We start from the raw sequence: 14736 nt of genomic DNA on the forward strand, positions 1-14736 counted from the left end.
AAATAGTTCGTACAGTAGTACACCCAAAGTGGCCAAAAAGTTCGCAACACGTCTTTGTTACATTGGAATAAGGTTGTGTTGTCAACTTTTTGGCCACTTTGGGTGTCACGAACTATTTGACGCTGACTGTAACATAACTCCCCCCCCCCCCCTCCTCGGTTCTGACGTCATGTACTTATACCTTTTCAATGAGGGCTATCGTTTTAGCGCTCACCAGTTTGCGCCACTGTAGAGTAAGGTCCTGTCACTTGCTAGTAGCGAAGACAGTGGCACCAACTGGTGAGTGCTAAAGTTGTACGAGGACTATCGCATTTGCACTCATCAAGATGGCGCCACTGTAGAGTAAGGTCCTGTCAATCGCCAGAGGTGCCAACTATTAAGTATAAAAACGATAGCTCTCATTCCCTCCTTGTAACGTCAGAGATGTCAGTCAGTCTGTCACTCTGACCACTGTCTGGCGTTATGACCCATTTATTTTTGCTCCATAACGCAGCTGACGGGCTCGTTCAAAGTATACTGCAGGTAAGTGCACTGCTAAATCTCCTCTCTCTGTTATGTAGGTATACCTACTAGACGAGCTGGCCAGAATGTCAGATTATAAGAATAAATAAATAAATAAAAGTTACTTTACTTTACAGTTGACTAGCTTTTGCCCGCGGCTTCACCCGTGTGAAATTTCGTTTGTCACAGTCGTCATAAATTATGGCCTATATGTTATATGTTATTCTGGGTTATAAACAATAATACTGTAAAGTTTCATCAAAATCCGTTGAAAGAGCCTAACAAACATCCAGACATCCAAACTTTCGCATTTATAATATTAGTAGGATAACGCCCTCGTCAGCTCATCTCGGTGGCTTGCAATCGTCGAAAAGGAGTTTTGATAGCAACATCTCAGTTCAAGATGGCCTGTCTAGTAGCACCTACCTACTTCTTACGTAGAAATCTTTTTTATTGCCCGTAGACCGTAGACAAAGTAACGTTTGTGACATATTTATTTATTTGCGATCGCTTCATTCAGCGAGCGATTAGCGAAACTAAATCACAGATAAAAGGGTCATTCCATAAAAATCTGTATATTTTCGACGTCATTTTGTCCGTAACTTTTTTAAGATGCTTTTGAATACTTTATTAGTGTAAATTATAGTTTATTAATTAATTATGTTATGTCTAAAAGGGCCAGTCACTTTATGCTTTATTTTAGGAGAAATTATAATTTTCAATTTTTTCATACTACATTACTCCTATATGACTTCTAATAAAGTATAAAACATAATATAACCTTAACATTTATAGATAAGTTAATATGCATAATGTAGTTGTTTTGTTATTATCACTATATAAAAAACATCATTCCCTAACTAGTAATTTAGTCCCAAGTGCCGTTTAAAGCTAGGGCCTGACGCTCTAGGGACTGACAATTTGGAGTAAAACTTAACATAAATGCAGATTAACTTTATATTATAAGATGCTTAATACGATGTGCCGAAAATAGCCAAAAAAACCACACGTAAATACTATTAAATTATATACAATTTCCTATTGTAATCAATAAAGCTACTCAACTAGGGACTGACGAAGTGACTGGATTAACACATGTTTCCGCAACAACTGGCACGTTTGCACTAATTCAAAAAACGGCTACCGCAAAGCCAGTATGGTCTGAGGATAACTTCGTATCGTACTTTAAACTCAACTAAATGTCATTCACTCTAAATACATATTAATACAAATAGCGCAAAATTATAAAATCAGTGCGTGGCGAGGGAATGACGCTAAAAGCTGTAGACTCTTTTTCAACTAAAGAAAATCAAATTGTTGTTTATTGAAACCGCAAAACATTAATAGAATTTGGTGTAATATACATTTAAATAGATTATTAGTTAATTAAAACAAAGGATAAAGTTGATGTTTTTATAAATGTGGGTCCCAAAACACAAACTTTTGGAGTACGGACATGCCTAGGGAATGACGTTTTGGGTCATTCAAAAGTAATTTAAGATGTTTTAAAAATAGTTTCAAAAAATATAAATGGGTGATGAATAAAGCACATTGCGAGCTGTTATTTAACAATTTTGGAATAAAATATTAACAAATATTTCATGTGAAATGTGGCGCGGACTAAGAGTTGACATATTTTTGTGGAATGACCCAAAAAGAGTTGCAGACGACCACAAAATATAATTTGTAACGAATAATACTTTTTCTAGAAGATATAAGTTAGGCGATTATCACACTGCACCGCGTTCCGCGTGATTACATTAAGATTATAACAAATCCCGCGCGCAAACGCGTTGTCATTGTGTTTTGCCGGGCGTGTTTTTTAAACAAACTGAGGTACTTGCATTTACAATGATTAAATCTGTCGTCCCGCGTACCGCGCGGAGCGGTGCAGTGTGATAATCGCCTTATTGTGCAGTAGATTTTTATCTTTTCTGTGAATATTCTACATAAGAACATCATGCTTTCATCATCATCAAGAACAAAGCAGTACCAGCAGAGCATGTTTTCCCGCTTTTTTTAAACAGCCACAGATAAAAGAAACTATAGCCTGACCAGGAACATAAAAACCCTGGCATAGAGGCGCGTCAATTGCATTTGATAGTGCAACACTGAGTACAGTCGTACCTGTGTTAAATTAATAGGCTAACTTTATGTATCAGGATTCAGGATTACGGGCTAATTTGTTATTTTCATAAATTAACGAAAAAATATTATTATAGGTAACCTGGTTTAAATAAATTAAATGAAACCATCAATCGTGCTAGTAGGATTTATTTTATTATTCATCAATAATCAAATTCAGAACTTGAATATTCAACTGCAATGTCTGGTCATGAACGCTTCAAACTCGGTACTTCTTTCCCAATTCCATAAAATTCAACACTTAGAAAGTGACAAAAAACTTTAAAATAGGTATAGATGAACTACACTGAACTGTCCTTTATTTGACACTGACAGGGGGGCCACCGTCAATAGCGGATCGCTAGTTCCGACTTTTGCCACGGTGGAAACCATATAGTTGCACGAAGATGGTGGCGCCCTTCTGTCAATGTCGTCGGTGGGACATTTCAGTGTAGTTCATCTATCAAACAAACCACAGCTAATTTTCATAGTGGACTGTACTATACGATAAACATGTCAATCAATTTGACAACCTTTGTCGGAAACATTATTCAATGAAAATATTGTCCGAACCCTTAGTATTTCTCTTCGACAAATACTTTAACACATTGCGAACCACTTTTCTTTCATGACTATAAAAAGATTTTAGCAATTTAATTCACAAAATCAATTGCGCACATTTAAAATAAAGTTTGTTTACACTTTGATAGCAATAGACTGACATGCAAGGTGACATGTCAATGAAGTTTTCAGTTACTGTTGCCATTAAAAGAAATTAGTACCATTAGTTTTCCGCAACATGGCGAGGGTTTTTATGTTCCTGGTCGGGCTATAAAATGTTTTTTCCGATATTCATGAAATGACCCTCCAAGTAGCTCTTACGAGTAGAAGTATTCGTTAAAGTTTCAAAAAATAACTGCGATAAGCTAGTCAGACAGATAGGATTTGAACTCTTAATTAACTCCCTGGAGTTCCATGTTATATTCGATTTTAACATTTTTAAACTTGCATAGAACCCCTAAAAATGTTTTCGTGGCACACCCCGCATTAAAAAACAATTTCAATCTTGCGTAGAACAAAAACTCCAACTCAAGAGACAACTTCGGAAACGGACCGAGGCGAAACAACCGGGACGATAACGCGAGCGCCAGCAGCAGAGAAAGGAGTTTCAGGTATTTATAACAAATTAATTAACAAATTACGCTGATTTACCTAATTTTTATGTTATTTTAAGTGTTTCAAAAATAATAATACAATAGGCAAAATTACAATAACACAGGTTGTTTAACATCGCACAATCCCATAGTTAAAAAAAAAAAGAAATCAATCGACCAATCACAGCACGCTTTTGTCGTGGCTGCGCTGCAGCCCAAACCGGCCAATTACAGCGTTGTTGTTTCAATAGGTCGCTCTCATTGGCTGCGTCGTATTTTCTGCAAGTTTGCACATTGTAGTGGGAGAACTAACATGGTCGCTTTTTTGTGTTCTTCAAACTTTTTGCTAATCCAAAAGTTTTTTGACTGAAAAAATTATAATTTTTCTGTAAAATCAGTTTCGAATATTTAGTTTTCGATAGTATTTTATTGTAATTACGCCATCATGCAATCGGATGGCGGTGACGCGCTCATAATGAGCAAGTATTTGTCTTCACTGAAAGACCGCAAGTAAGTTGAAACTTTGTTTAAAATTAACTTTAGAAGTCGTTTTGCGTGTGTGTCGGTTCTCTTCTCTTATCTTTTCGTTCGATATAAACAAAGAGTTTCAGTCCAAATTCAGTTTCTTTGTGCCGGCCGGTAGGTAGGTTACCTACTTTACGATAACGTTTGAAATACGAGGAAGCCGGTAATGTTTTTTTAAAAGGTTTTTGTTTAAAACTTATTTCGTTAGCAAATAATACGTTCTTTCTCGTGTTTTGTGTATAAAAACCCGCTGCAGACATACTTTAGCGTTCTTATTATCGTAACAATTTTTTTTGTTGTTGTGAGTGAGGGTAGGTACTTTTCTCGATTCTTCCAAGTTTGTGTTTGAGTGTTATCATTAATTCTTCTAGCCGTGATGTGTATAAACTGAAGATAAATTCTTTGTTTCTTAAATAATAAGGTATTATTATTTCCCATGTTGTCTATTATAATTTCTCGATTTGTTTTTATTGAAGAAGCAAACAGGTCGTTGGGGTCACACGTATTGGGTTTCAGTGTAGTTTCATGACACGGCACAATACTCCATTATTATTAGATTATTAATTCCTGAGGAAATATAATAATAATTTTACGGTCAAAAAGCAGTACAAAGTCTACTATAATACAATGATGATAGCAAATTAGAATAAAACTAAAATGATCTTGGCAGTGTGTAAAGTTATTATTTTCAAAATTGAGCGAATTTCTGCCACCACTTCTCAGAACCAGTCTAATAAAATTTTGTCTCTAAAGTCAGGGCAAGGGCAAGCTATATTTGGGATGTGTATTAGTGCCCTGAAAATGGTCCATACATACTATATTTCTTGCAACTCATGAAGCAGAGTGAGCTTTACTTGTGTGTGTACGTGTATATGCACATAACAATAGTGTAATGTCTACAAAACTTTTGAAAAACAAACATTAGCCAGCCACCACATGTAAAGCTCACTCGCCTTCACTAATTGCAATTTGATTTTGACTTTCTACGTCTGAGTGACACCCAGGTTGTAACGTCAATCGGACACCCCGTTATCCTTATTTATTCAGTAAACTGTATGATAATTTATATTTATTGTTGTTGCTTTTTATAGGAGACATGACGATATGATCAACGGTGAAGATATGGACGAGACTGCAATGCCTACGCTTGACGATGATTTGGTAAGTTCTTTTGGATAAAAAAACATACCGACTGAATTGAGACCCTCCTCCTTTTATTGAAGTCGAGTTTCTTTCTTTTATGGGCCTGTCCCAGGCTAACGAGCAGACGGATCACCTGATGGTAACTGATTACTGTCACTCATAGATGATAGATAATATCCCTAGTCCCGGGGGAAAGAATGTGATCAGTCACTTTTTTTTTATAAATTGGAAGATAAACGGTTTTTTAACTTAGAAGATTCATAAGTACTTGAAGAAATGACACAACAATAATAATTTGTCTTAAAATTACTGCTCATACAAATTAAAATTAATTTAAATCATATAAAGAAATCATTATCATTTGAGTGACTTTGATCATTCTTTCCCTATACATACTTCTTTTTATAAAATTTCAGTAATATTATATCAATCAATGTCTACAGAATATTTAGTTTTAGTTATTACCTACAGTTTTTGTTCAGATTTTGTGAAACAGTTATTAATTAATTCATCAAAGTATTCAAAATGATAATAATTCAAAATAGTCATTGGGGGAGACCTATATTAACCCGGCGAGGCTGTGGTGGCAAAATGTAACAATGAGTATGTGGTGGGGTGTCACATACCCACTTATCAAATTGGCCATAAAGATCATAATATCGATAAATTAAGTTCTAATCTTATGTTTTGTGATATTAATATAAACAATAAACAGCTTTTAATTAAAAAACTTTAATATTTTAATATTTTTTTATTATCATTTAGGAAAATAAAAGAAACTGAGTTTTTTTTAAAACAAAAATAGGCATTATCTTCACAAACCTCTAAAATAAACAAAAACAAAATTTTACTTTAAACAAAAACTACTAAATTAAGTAAAAAACATCAGTCTTTGAATTAGAAATAAAAAACTATCATAATACTTTGGAACAGCTTAGGAACTAGGGTCATCATCACAACAATTTTTGCAGGAAAATGTTGCATGCTCTATACATATGGCCTTCCCACATGTTGAGCAAGAGTGCTTTGTCTTTCTATCTTTTTTCCTTGGACAATCAGCACATCTCATATATCGCCCAGTAGCATTTTGGAGTGAACGACTTGGTTCTTCATTAATTTGCGAACAGATCCTCTTCCGAATATAGACTGGAATGTTTTTTTGGTCTTTCCGTAATCGTAAATGTTCATACACCAGAGCTAACCCTAGATTACGGATAAACTCTGTTCGCTTTATGTTTACATTTTTGTTTTCCCTAAAAATAATATTTGCGTTCGAAGCAGCTATGTTTAGTATCCCATAAAAGATGGTCATAGGCCACCGCTTGCTGTTACGCGAAACATCGTAAGTGGCGCAGAGTTCATCGACAACATCTACTCCTGCTTTTGTACCATTATAAAATGTTATAATTTCGGGCTTCTTTTTATCTCCCGTGGTCTCATCAATTCTATCATCATGGTGTAAAGTGGACATAGCTAAAACCACTTTATACTTTTTCGGGGCGTAGGACACTAATGTAATGTCCTTCTGGAAACAGAACAATGAGCTTCCTGGTTCTTTTCCAGTTTTCAATAAAGCGGACGGAATGCATTTTTTGTTTTTTCGAACTGTTCCTGTAGATGTAAGCCTATGGTTAGCCAGTAGATGTAGCATTAATTCGTGACTAGTAAACCAGTTGTCGAATGTCAGGTTGCGGTTGGACTGTGATATGGGCTGAACAAGTCTTTCCACAAGATCGAACGGTTTGTTGCTAACTGCATAAGGTCCACTGGGTTGTTTCCCTGCATAAACTTCTAAATTGAACGTGTAGAAAGATTTAGCATCTACAAGAGCTTGGATTTTTATTCCATACTTAGCAGGTTTGCTTGGAATGTATACGCGAAATCCGCACTTCCCTCTAAAGGCTAACAACATTTCGTCAATGGTCATATATTCATGAGGAATATAAGCTTGCTGGCAGCAATCAACAAATTGGTCAAAAAGCATTCTGATATGAGTTAAGTTATCAGTTTTCTTGCGCTCGTCCCTTGTCGATTTGTCGTCAAAACGTACACAGTTTTGCAGGAAGTAAAATCGTTGTAGGGACATGGTTGTGCGGAAAATATCAACACCTGTACCATCCGTTCTCCACAAATCTCTGAGGCTCTGGCGACTAGATTTATTGAGTCCAGCAATATATAGCAAACCAACAAAAGCGTCGAATTCCAAAGCTGTTGTCTCTTTCATATAGTACAATTTTTTTGGATCATTACACTTTGTTTGCCGGTTAATAATTTCTTTATTTGTGTATGTCAAAACAGAAGTTTTCATTTGTTCAGTAAAAAAAATATTCCAACATTCAACTTCCGTTTTAGCTAACTTTGCAATTCCTTTTACGCCAGGCCGTTCGAAAATTATGTTCTCACTGCGAGTACGTAAATTAGTCCGCGGTGGTTTTTTGAGCCATTTCTGACCATCTTTGGACTCATAATAAGGAACTTGAACAGAAGAACAACGTCGATTTCTCAAAACTGACAGCGGGATATCTTCGTCAGAATCATTAAAATCTAGTGCAAGTTCACTGACCTCTTGTTCTCGATCGCTAATCTCCTGTTCTGTCTCAGATCCTAGGCTATGTTCGCTGCAATGATCAGATTCGGGTTCGGAGCTTGACTCGTCCGAACATTCTTGAAAAACCTCCTCTATCATGGACTCAAGATGCCTTTGATCTCTTTCGAAACTCATTTTCGTTCAAAAACTAAAACAAATAACAAATAATAAGCTAATAAACTAAAAAAAACAATTTTCAATTTTACCGAAATAACCACACACCAACTATGTGGCGGGGTATTACGTACCCAACAGGAGTTTGCGCACGTATATCTCAAGCGCCGGTTAGCGCAACACTGCGATCACGCCACTATCCCCTCCCGCAGCTCTTTAGCTCCAGCTATGCGGCGAGACAAACCGTTACAGCAAAAATTTAAAACAAAACGATCGTTGAAGTCAAGCGTGGGGTATGTCACACCCCACCACAGCCTCGCCGGGGCAGGGGACATCCTATGACTGAAATGATGATGATGATCTTACTTCTTACTAATATTATAAATGCGAAAGTTTGTATGGATCTCTGGATGTTTGTTACTCTTTCACGCAAATACTACTGAATGGATTTTGATGAAACTTTACAGTATTGTTGTTTATAATCCAGAATAACATATCTATAGGCTATAATTTATGACGATCTGTGACAAACTAAATTTCACGCGGGTGTAGCCGCGGGCAAAAGCTAGTTCAAAATAAAATTCATTTTTGTTACAAATCACTTCTAGATAAGATGTTGCAGTGAGTGTTTATGTAAACACTGTCATTGTACCCTACATAGAGCCTACAGAATAATTCTTATCCTCACATCTGTCCCCAGGACCCGGAGACCAAGATGAAGGGCATCCAGCTGGAGCTCCAGCGGCTGAAAGTGCAGGAGCAGTCGATGATGCTGCAGCAGCAGCTGTTGCAGCTGGAAGCTGCTCGGAAGAAGAATGTGGGTGTAAGTGTTCTTCTTTTTTGTTGATGGCGATGGACTTGTGCTTTTTCGCCACTGAGGTCAGTAGGGTACACTGTTCCGCCAATGTCACGTGCGGGTAAATATTCAGTATCAGTATCTCTCGTTTTCTCCTGCGTTGACGTATAATATTGTTAAAAAATACTCATTGATTTTTGCAAATAGGCTTTTAAAAAGCACTTTTACACATCCCAGTTTAACCCTACCACTGCTTCGGGACAATAAATGGGCCAGTGCTGAGAAGAAGCACCGCAAGAAACTCAGTCACTAGTTACTAATCACACACGAACCAATCACAGAGCTCTATTCAACGCTGTGCGTTCGTTTTGCTGCTTCACTTAAGCAAGCATTGTTTGTGAATACGAGCGTAATTAATTTGATTTGATTTTTTTTATTTTATCCACAACGAGGAAGCTCTTGGCCTATATCTCACCTGATTGTAAGTGATGATCAGGCCTAAGGTTGAAGCAAGCTTCACCTGAAATCCTCAACCACAGAGGAACTGGCTATCTTATCTCGTAACTGCCGGAACACAACAATGCTGTTAACATTGTTATTATACCTGATGATGATGATGATATTTTGTTTCAGGTAACTCAATCCATCGCGTCCAACCGGTGCATACTTCCAGACGGCAGAATCGTGGTCCGCAATGTTAACGATAGGTGAGTTATTAATATTTATAACATTCAACATGTACAATTCGATTTATTAACATAAACGTAGTGTAGTAGTGATGAAAAAACTCATCTTTTAAGTCTTTTAACAGAAACTCTACTCATTTCGACGACTTATGACGATTCACAATTCAATCAAGTCTTGAGTCCTGAGCCTTTTAAGACTATGACTTGAATTTTATTTTTAGACTGAGTCAATTTAAAAAGACTCGATATTTTTAAACGACTCAGTCGAGTCTTGAAAAACCAGTCTAGTCCTAACTTAAAAGACTTGAGTCCTTTCATCTCTATAGTGTAGTGTGTGTAGACTGTACCATAGAGTCGCAGACTACAGATTTTTATCGGCCGATAGTTGGTCGGTTTCGAATTTGTATGAGGAGTCGGCCGATACCAAACCAGTGTAATGTGCTTACTTTCATACTGACTGATTGACAGTCCAATTGGGTATTTGACACTACTCCCCAATAATTCTAAAGCACAACTTTTTTAAAAGGGCACTTCATCTGGTCTTAAAAACTAATTTATTTGAAATTACCTGTAAATTAAGATTTTTGGTTGCAACCAATTGAAAAAAGTAGTGTGACGTCACTGGCTAGTATAGGGATGTTTCCTGGGTCAAAAAGCAAGAGTTTTAATTAGTCCGTCAGTTAACTTATCAAAAAATACTCTACACGTATTTTTCACTTTTTCAAACTAATGAAAATTTTAAGAGATAAAGCGCGCCAAAGTTCATAAGAAGAGGCCCGTGACGTCAATGCTTGCATAAAAGTGCCGCACGTTGTGACGTCGTGCGGAACTTCAACGCACCATAACTATGTAATTATTTGTTAGATTGACAAATAAAAATATATGTGTCCAATATTTTTTGATATTAAACATGACGGACTAAAAAAATTTTTTTAGGAAACTAGCCTATTGCCATACAAACTCTAGTCTCGTTTTGATAGTTTTAAAAAGTACGTCAATTGATTGGTAAATACCCTATTAAACTTTCGGCCGACGAGTTTTTAGTCTGTGGAGACACTAGAACAGGGGTTCCCAAAGTGGTGGGCTCGCCCCCCAGGGCCTCCCCTTTAAAGTGGGGCGCGGACCATCTGTGTAAGTAAGTATTAAAAAACCTGCGACCGCTGAGAGAATAAATTCCAGCACTGACCTGCATACAGGGTGGAAACGATAAGTGATCACACTCAATTATTTCTTATTTATACAAGATATCAAAAAACTAGTTACTGATCCTGAAAGTGCTTTTTGAGCTCTATCAAACGGTACCAATAATTAGAATAAACTGGATCTATCCTAATATTCAATGTTTCCGGAGACAGCCTTACCAGTGTGTAGTGCATTCCAGACTGTTCGATACGGCGTATTATTTTTATGGTCGAAAGGGGAGCGTCTCAAATAAGTTAGGGAGCCCCTGCTCTAGAACTAAGTACATATTTTCCAGTTAGTTTATTATTGTCATAGTTATTTACTTACTTTACATTATTGTAGATATCACCATGATTCATTACTTTATTTCTTTTATTAGCTTGCGATCCGAAAAACACGTCACTTGGTAAGTTTGTTTGTTCAAAAAGCACCGTTAAAATAAATTGGTGTTGTGCTGTGTTCCTGCGACATTCTTTTGCTTGTTATGAATCGACTTCATTTCCCCATCACGGCTAGTGTTGCTATGATACGTCTATCGATAGTTGCCGCAAATCAACAATGTTTTTTAATCAACCAACTCTCAGTCGGCGTTTCGATAACTCTTTTATAATGCGAACAGCTAGGAACTGGAATTCGCTGCCTGCTGCTGTCTCCCGAACGTTATAATCCGGGCCTTTTCAAGGTGAGAGTGAATAGGCACTTACAGGGCAGATTTGTACCATCCTAGACTGCATCTTACTTAACATCTGGTGCGATTGCAGTCAAATACCTGCCTTGTTCTGCATAAAAAATACTATAATTTTGCCAATAACACCAGGTTTTGAGGTCAACTATCGATAGCACAACTTTCAGCAGTCATACAGCATTATCTATCACTGACTAAGCAATAAAATAAGCAACTAAGCAATAAACTGCTTGCTTTCTTTCTCATACCTAATCAAATTGACATTGTTGTGCCCAGCTGTAATCCAAGATCAGACTTGACGCTGGATAATGTTAAGTTATGTTAATGTTAATGTTCTCTGTAGCTGTGCCTTATTATTAATGCATACATGCATACTTAATGCACTTATAGTTATAAGTTATAAATAGTTTTCTTTAATTAACTGTCTGTAATACGTCTCTTTTCCACCTACTTTTTAAATCTTTTATACCAAGGCAAGCAAAGAGCGAAAAAAAAACAGAATCGGTAACGGCAAAACGGGGTTGGCAATGAAAAATAAAATACACTTGCGAGCAAAAGTATGGAATCACTTACATGAAGTTGTTTCCACGCGATCTTGTGTACTAACCAATTTGTTAGTAACAAAAAAAGTAGCACCATTTTAAAGATTAAACTTTTAACTTTAAATTGATACCAAATTCATTTAAATCACACCAGTATTTAAAAAGATATCCCGCCTAATGTGAAGAAGTAAGGAAAAAGACATGTATCAACTGTTTGATACGTCGCGAGTTGCGGCCTATTTACCCCCCATAAAAGCAAGTGTTTTCGGATTTTTGCTTTCACACGTTGATCCATACACATCTCCGCTTCTTTTGACACTTTACCTGGGATTCTACACCTTCAGAAGTAGCACAAATCGTTGCACTATTGCAAGAAGGGCTCAGCCAGCGGGCTGTCGCACATCAGCTCCACATAAGCCAGTCCTGGGTTTCGAAAGTTTTAAGACGCTTTCGGGAGACTGGTGGCTTTATCCCGAGACCAAGTTCTGAACATTGCCGGTGCACATCGCAGAGGCAAACCGTTTTTTCATGTCAACTTCTCTACGAAATCGTCATTTGACTGGTATCGACGTCCAGCAATAGCTCAGAAATGTTCGTAGGATAGCTGTTAGCAAGTGGACAGTTCGTCTAAGATATAAACAATAGAATTTGACTCCAAATAGGCCTGCCACAGGCTTGGAACTGACGGCAGGTCACCGATAAGCACGCTTTCAATTTGCTCCTACACATCTCGATGGGAAGTCGAGCAAGTCACCCCCATAAGCCAATGTTTTAGCGAACCAGCACTGCACAAATCGCTGCCCAGGCCGTCTATAGACCCGACCTCTTCGACTGCTGCATTGCAAAAACAGTCTGCATTCATCGGAAAACAAAACTCGCCTCCATTACTCGCCTTCCGAGTGCGAGCTAATTGAAAGCGTGCTTGTCGGTGACCTGCCGTCAGTTTTCAGCCTGTGGTAGGCCTTTTTGGAGTCAAATTTTATTGCTCATATCTTAGACGAACTGTCCACTCGCTAACAGCTATCCTACGAACATTTCTGAGCTCTTGCTGGACGTCGATACCAGTCAAATGACGATTTCATAGAGAGATTGACATGAAAAAACGGTCATCGCTCTGCGATGTGCACCGGCGCTGTTCAGAACTTGGTCTCGGGATAAAGCCACCAGTCTCCCAAAAGCGTCTTAAAACTTTCGAAACCCAGGACTGGCTTATGTGGAGCTGACGTGCGACAGCCCGCTGGCTGAGCCCTTCTTGCAACAGTGCAACGATTTGTGCTGCTTCTGTAGGTGTAGAATCCCAGGTAAAGTGTCAAAAGAAGCCGAGATGTGTATGGATCAACGTGTGAACGCAAAAATCCGAAAACACGTGCTTTTATAGGGGGTAAATAGGCCGCAACTCGCGACGTATCAAACAGTTGGTACATGTCTTTTTTCTTACTTCTTCACATCAGCCGGGACGCCGGGATATCTTTTTAAATACTGGTGTGATTTAAATGAATTTGGTATCAATTTAAAGTTAAAAGTTTAATCTTTAAAATGGTGCTACTTTTTTTGTTACTAACAAATTCGTTAGTATACAAGATCGCGTGGAAACAACTTCATGTAAGTGATTCCATACTTTTGCTCGCGAGTGTAGATAAAGTTTAGCAAAATTCTTGTTTTGCTTCAAATAAATTATTCTGATATGTAATTAGATGCATGACTGAATGCGATTTAAGTTTATACAATGTAAGTGGAAATTTTCACAAAGCTTAATATTTTCGTTATCACTTCTAAGCGTGCGTCCAAGGATGCTTACTAGCGATGCTTATCTTAGAATGTAATCTACTATATAAAAATAAGTCGGGTTTTCCTCCCTGACGCTATAACTCCAGAACGCACGAACCGATTTCCACGGTTTTGCATTCGTTGGAAAGGTCTCGGGCTCCGTGAGGTTTATAGCAAAGAAAATTCGGGAAAAGGGGGTAAAACAGGATCCACGCGTACGAAGTCGCGGGCGGCCGCTAGTGCATCCTAAAGTTGTGTGCTAAGTATTCTTATTTCTACTGCCAGCTGTGAAGATTCCTTTTGCCGGTGAGACATGGTTTCAAGAAGTGTGTGCACATATTTGTACAAATGTTTTTAGAAAGTTATAATCTTAGCAATTTATTTACAATACAACCCAAACAAAACCAAATATTTTTGAAACAGTTTTTGCAAAATAATGGACGACAATTTCGTTTATATGTACAAGGTATCACTACAGGCAGCAGGACGCCTAAACTACTTTTCACATACTGGTTAAAATCTTGTCACAAATAATTATCTACCAGTAGTTGCCAGGTCTAAAAACAATGACACCCGTATTCACAAACGATACTTGATTAAGTGAAGCACCAAATCTAACGCACAGCGTTAATAGAGCTCTGTGATTGGTTCGTGTGTGACCCTGTGCGTCCACGCGCACTGTGAGACCTCATAGTAATGTTTGTGAATACGGGCGTGAGTGTCATACTCATGAATGAGTACTATCATCTTCGGATGAACATAATTCTGTTGTTTGACTTTGGACTGGCGCGGCAGCCACATAAAAAGCCGGACAAGTCCAAACAAAGCCAAACATGACCCCTGACAACCCCATACCAGTGACTCATAGCTTTTTTGCATTTTTGAAAAGATCTTGTCTGTCCCTTGTGATCGGAATTAAATCGCATAACA

At 37.6% G+C, this 14736-nt stretch overlaps 1 protein-coding gene across 5 annotated transcripts in view; it reads left to right on the plus strand.

Moving 5' to 3' along the window:
• The window catches only part of LOC135085267 (uncharacterized), a 198835-nt gene that overhangs the window by 6292 nt on the left and 177807 nt on the right, over positions 1-14736 (plus strand). For 3 of the 5 annotated variants that reach the window (XR_010260055.1, XR_010260056.1, XM_063980012.1), the window contains exons 5-9: positions 3700-3797; positions 5396-5465; positions 8849-8971; positions 9578-9651; positions 11192-11218. Coding sequence is in view for 3 of the 5 variants with exons in the window: in XM_063980012.1 (XP_063836082.1) it covers positions 3700-3797; positions 5396-5465; positions 8849-8971; positions 9578-9651; positions 11192-11218 (392 nt within the window). In the remaining 2 variants the exon portion in view is untranslated. Of the gene's footprint in view, positions 1-3699; positions 3798-4104; positions 4290-5395; positions 5466-8848; positions 8972-9577; positions 9652-11191; positions 11219-14736 lie in introns of those variants that run through there. The other 2 variants (XM_063980014.1, XM_063980013.1) reach the window with 2 other exon arrangements.

The sequence above is a fragment of the Ostrinia nubilalis genome, chromosome 28 (genome assembly GCF_963855985.1).
Source record: "Ostrinia nubilalis chromosome 28, ilOstNubi1.1, whole genome shotgun sequence".
Classification (NCBI taxonomy): domain Eukaryota; kingdom Metazoa; phylum Arthropoda; class Insecta; order Lepidoptera; family Crambidae; genus Ostrinia; species Ostrinia nubilalis.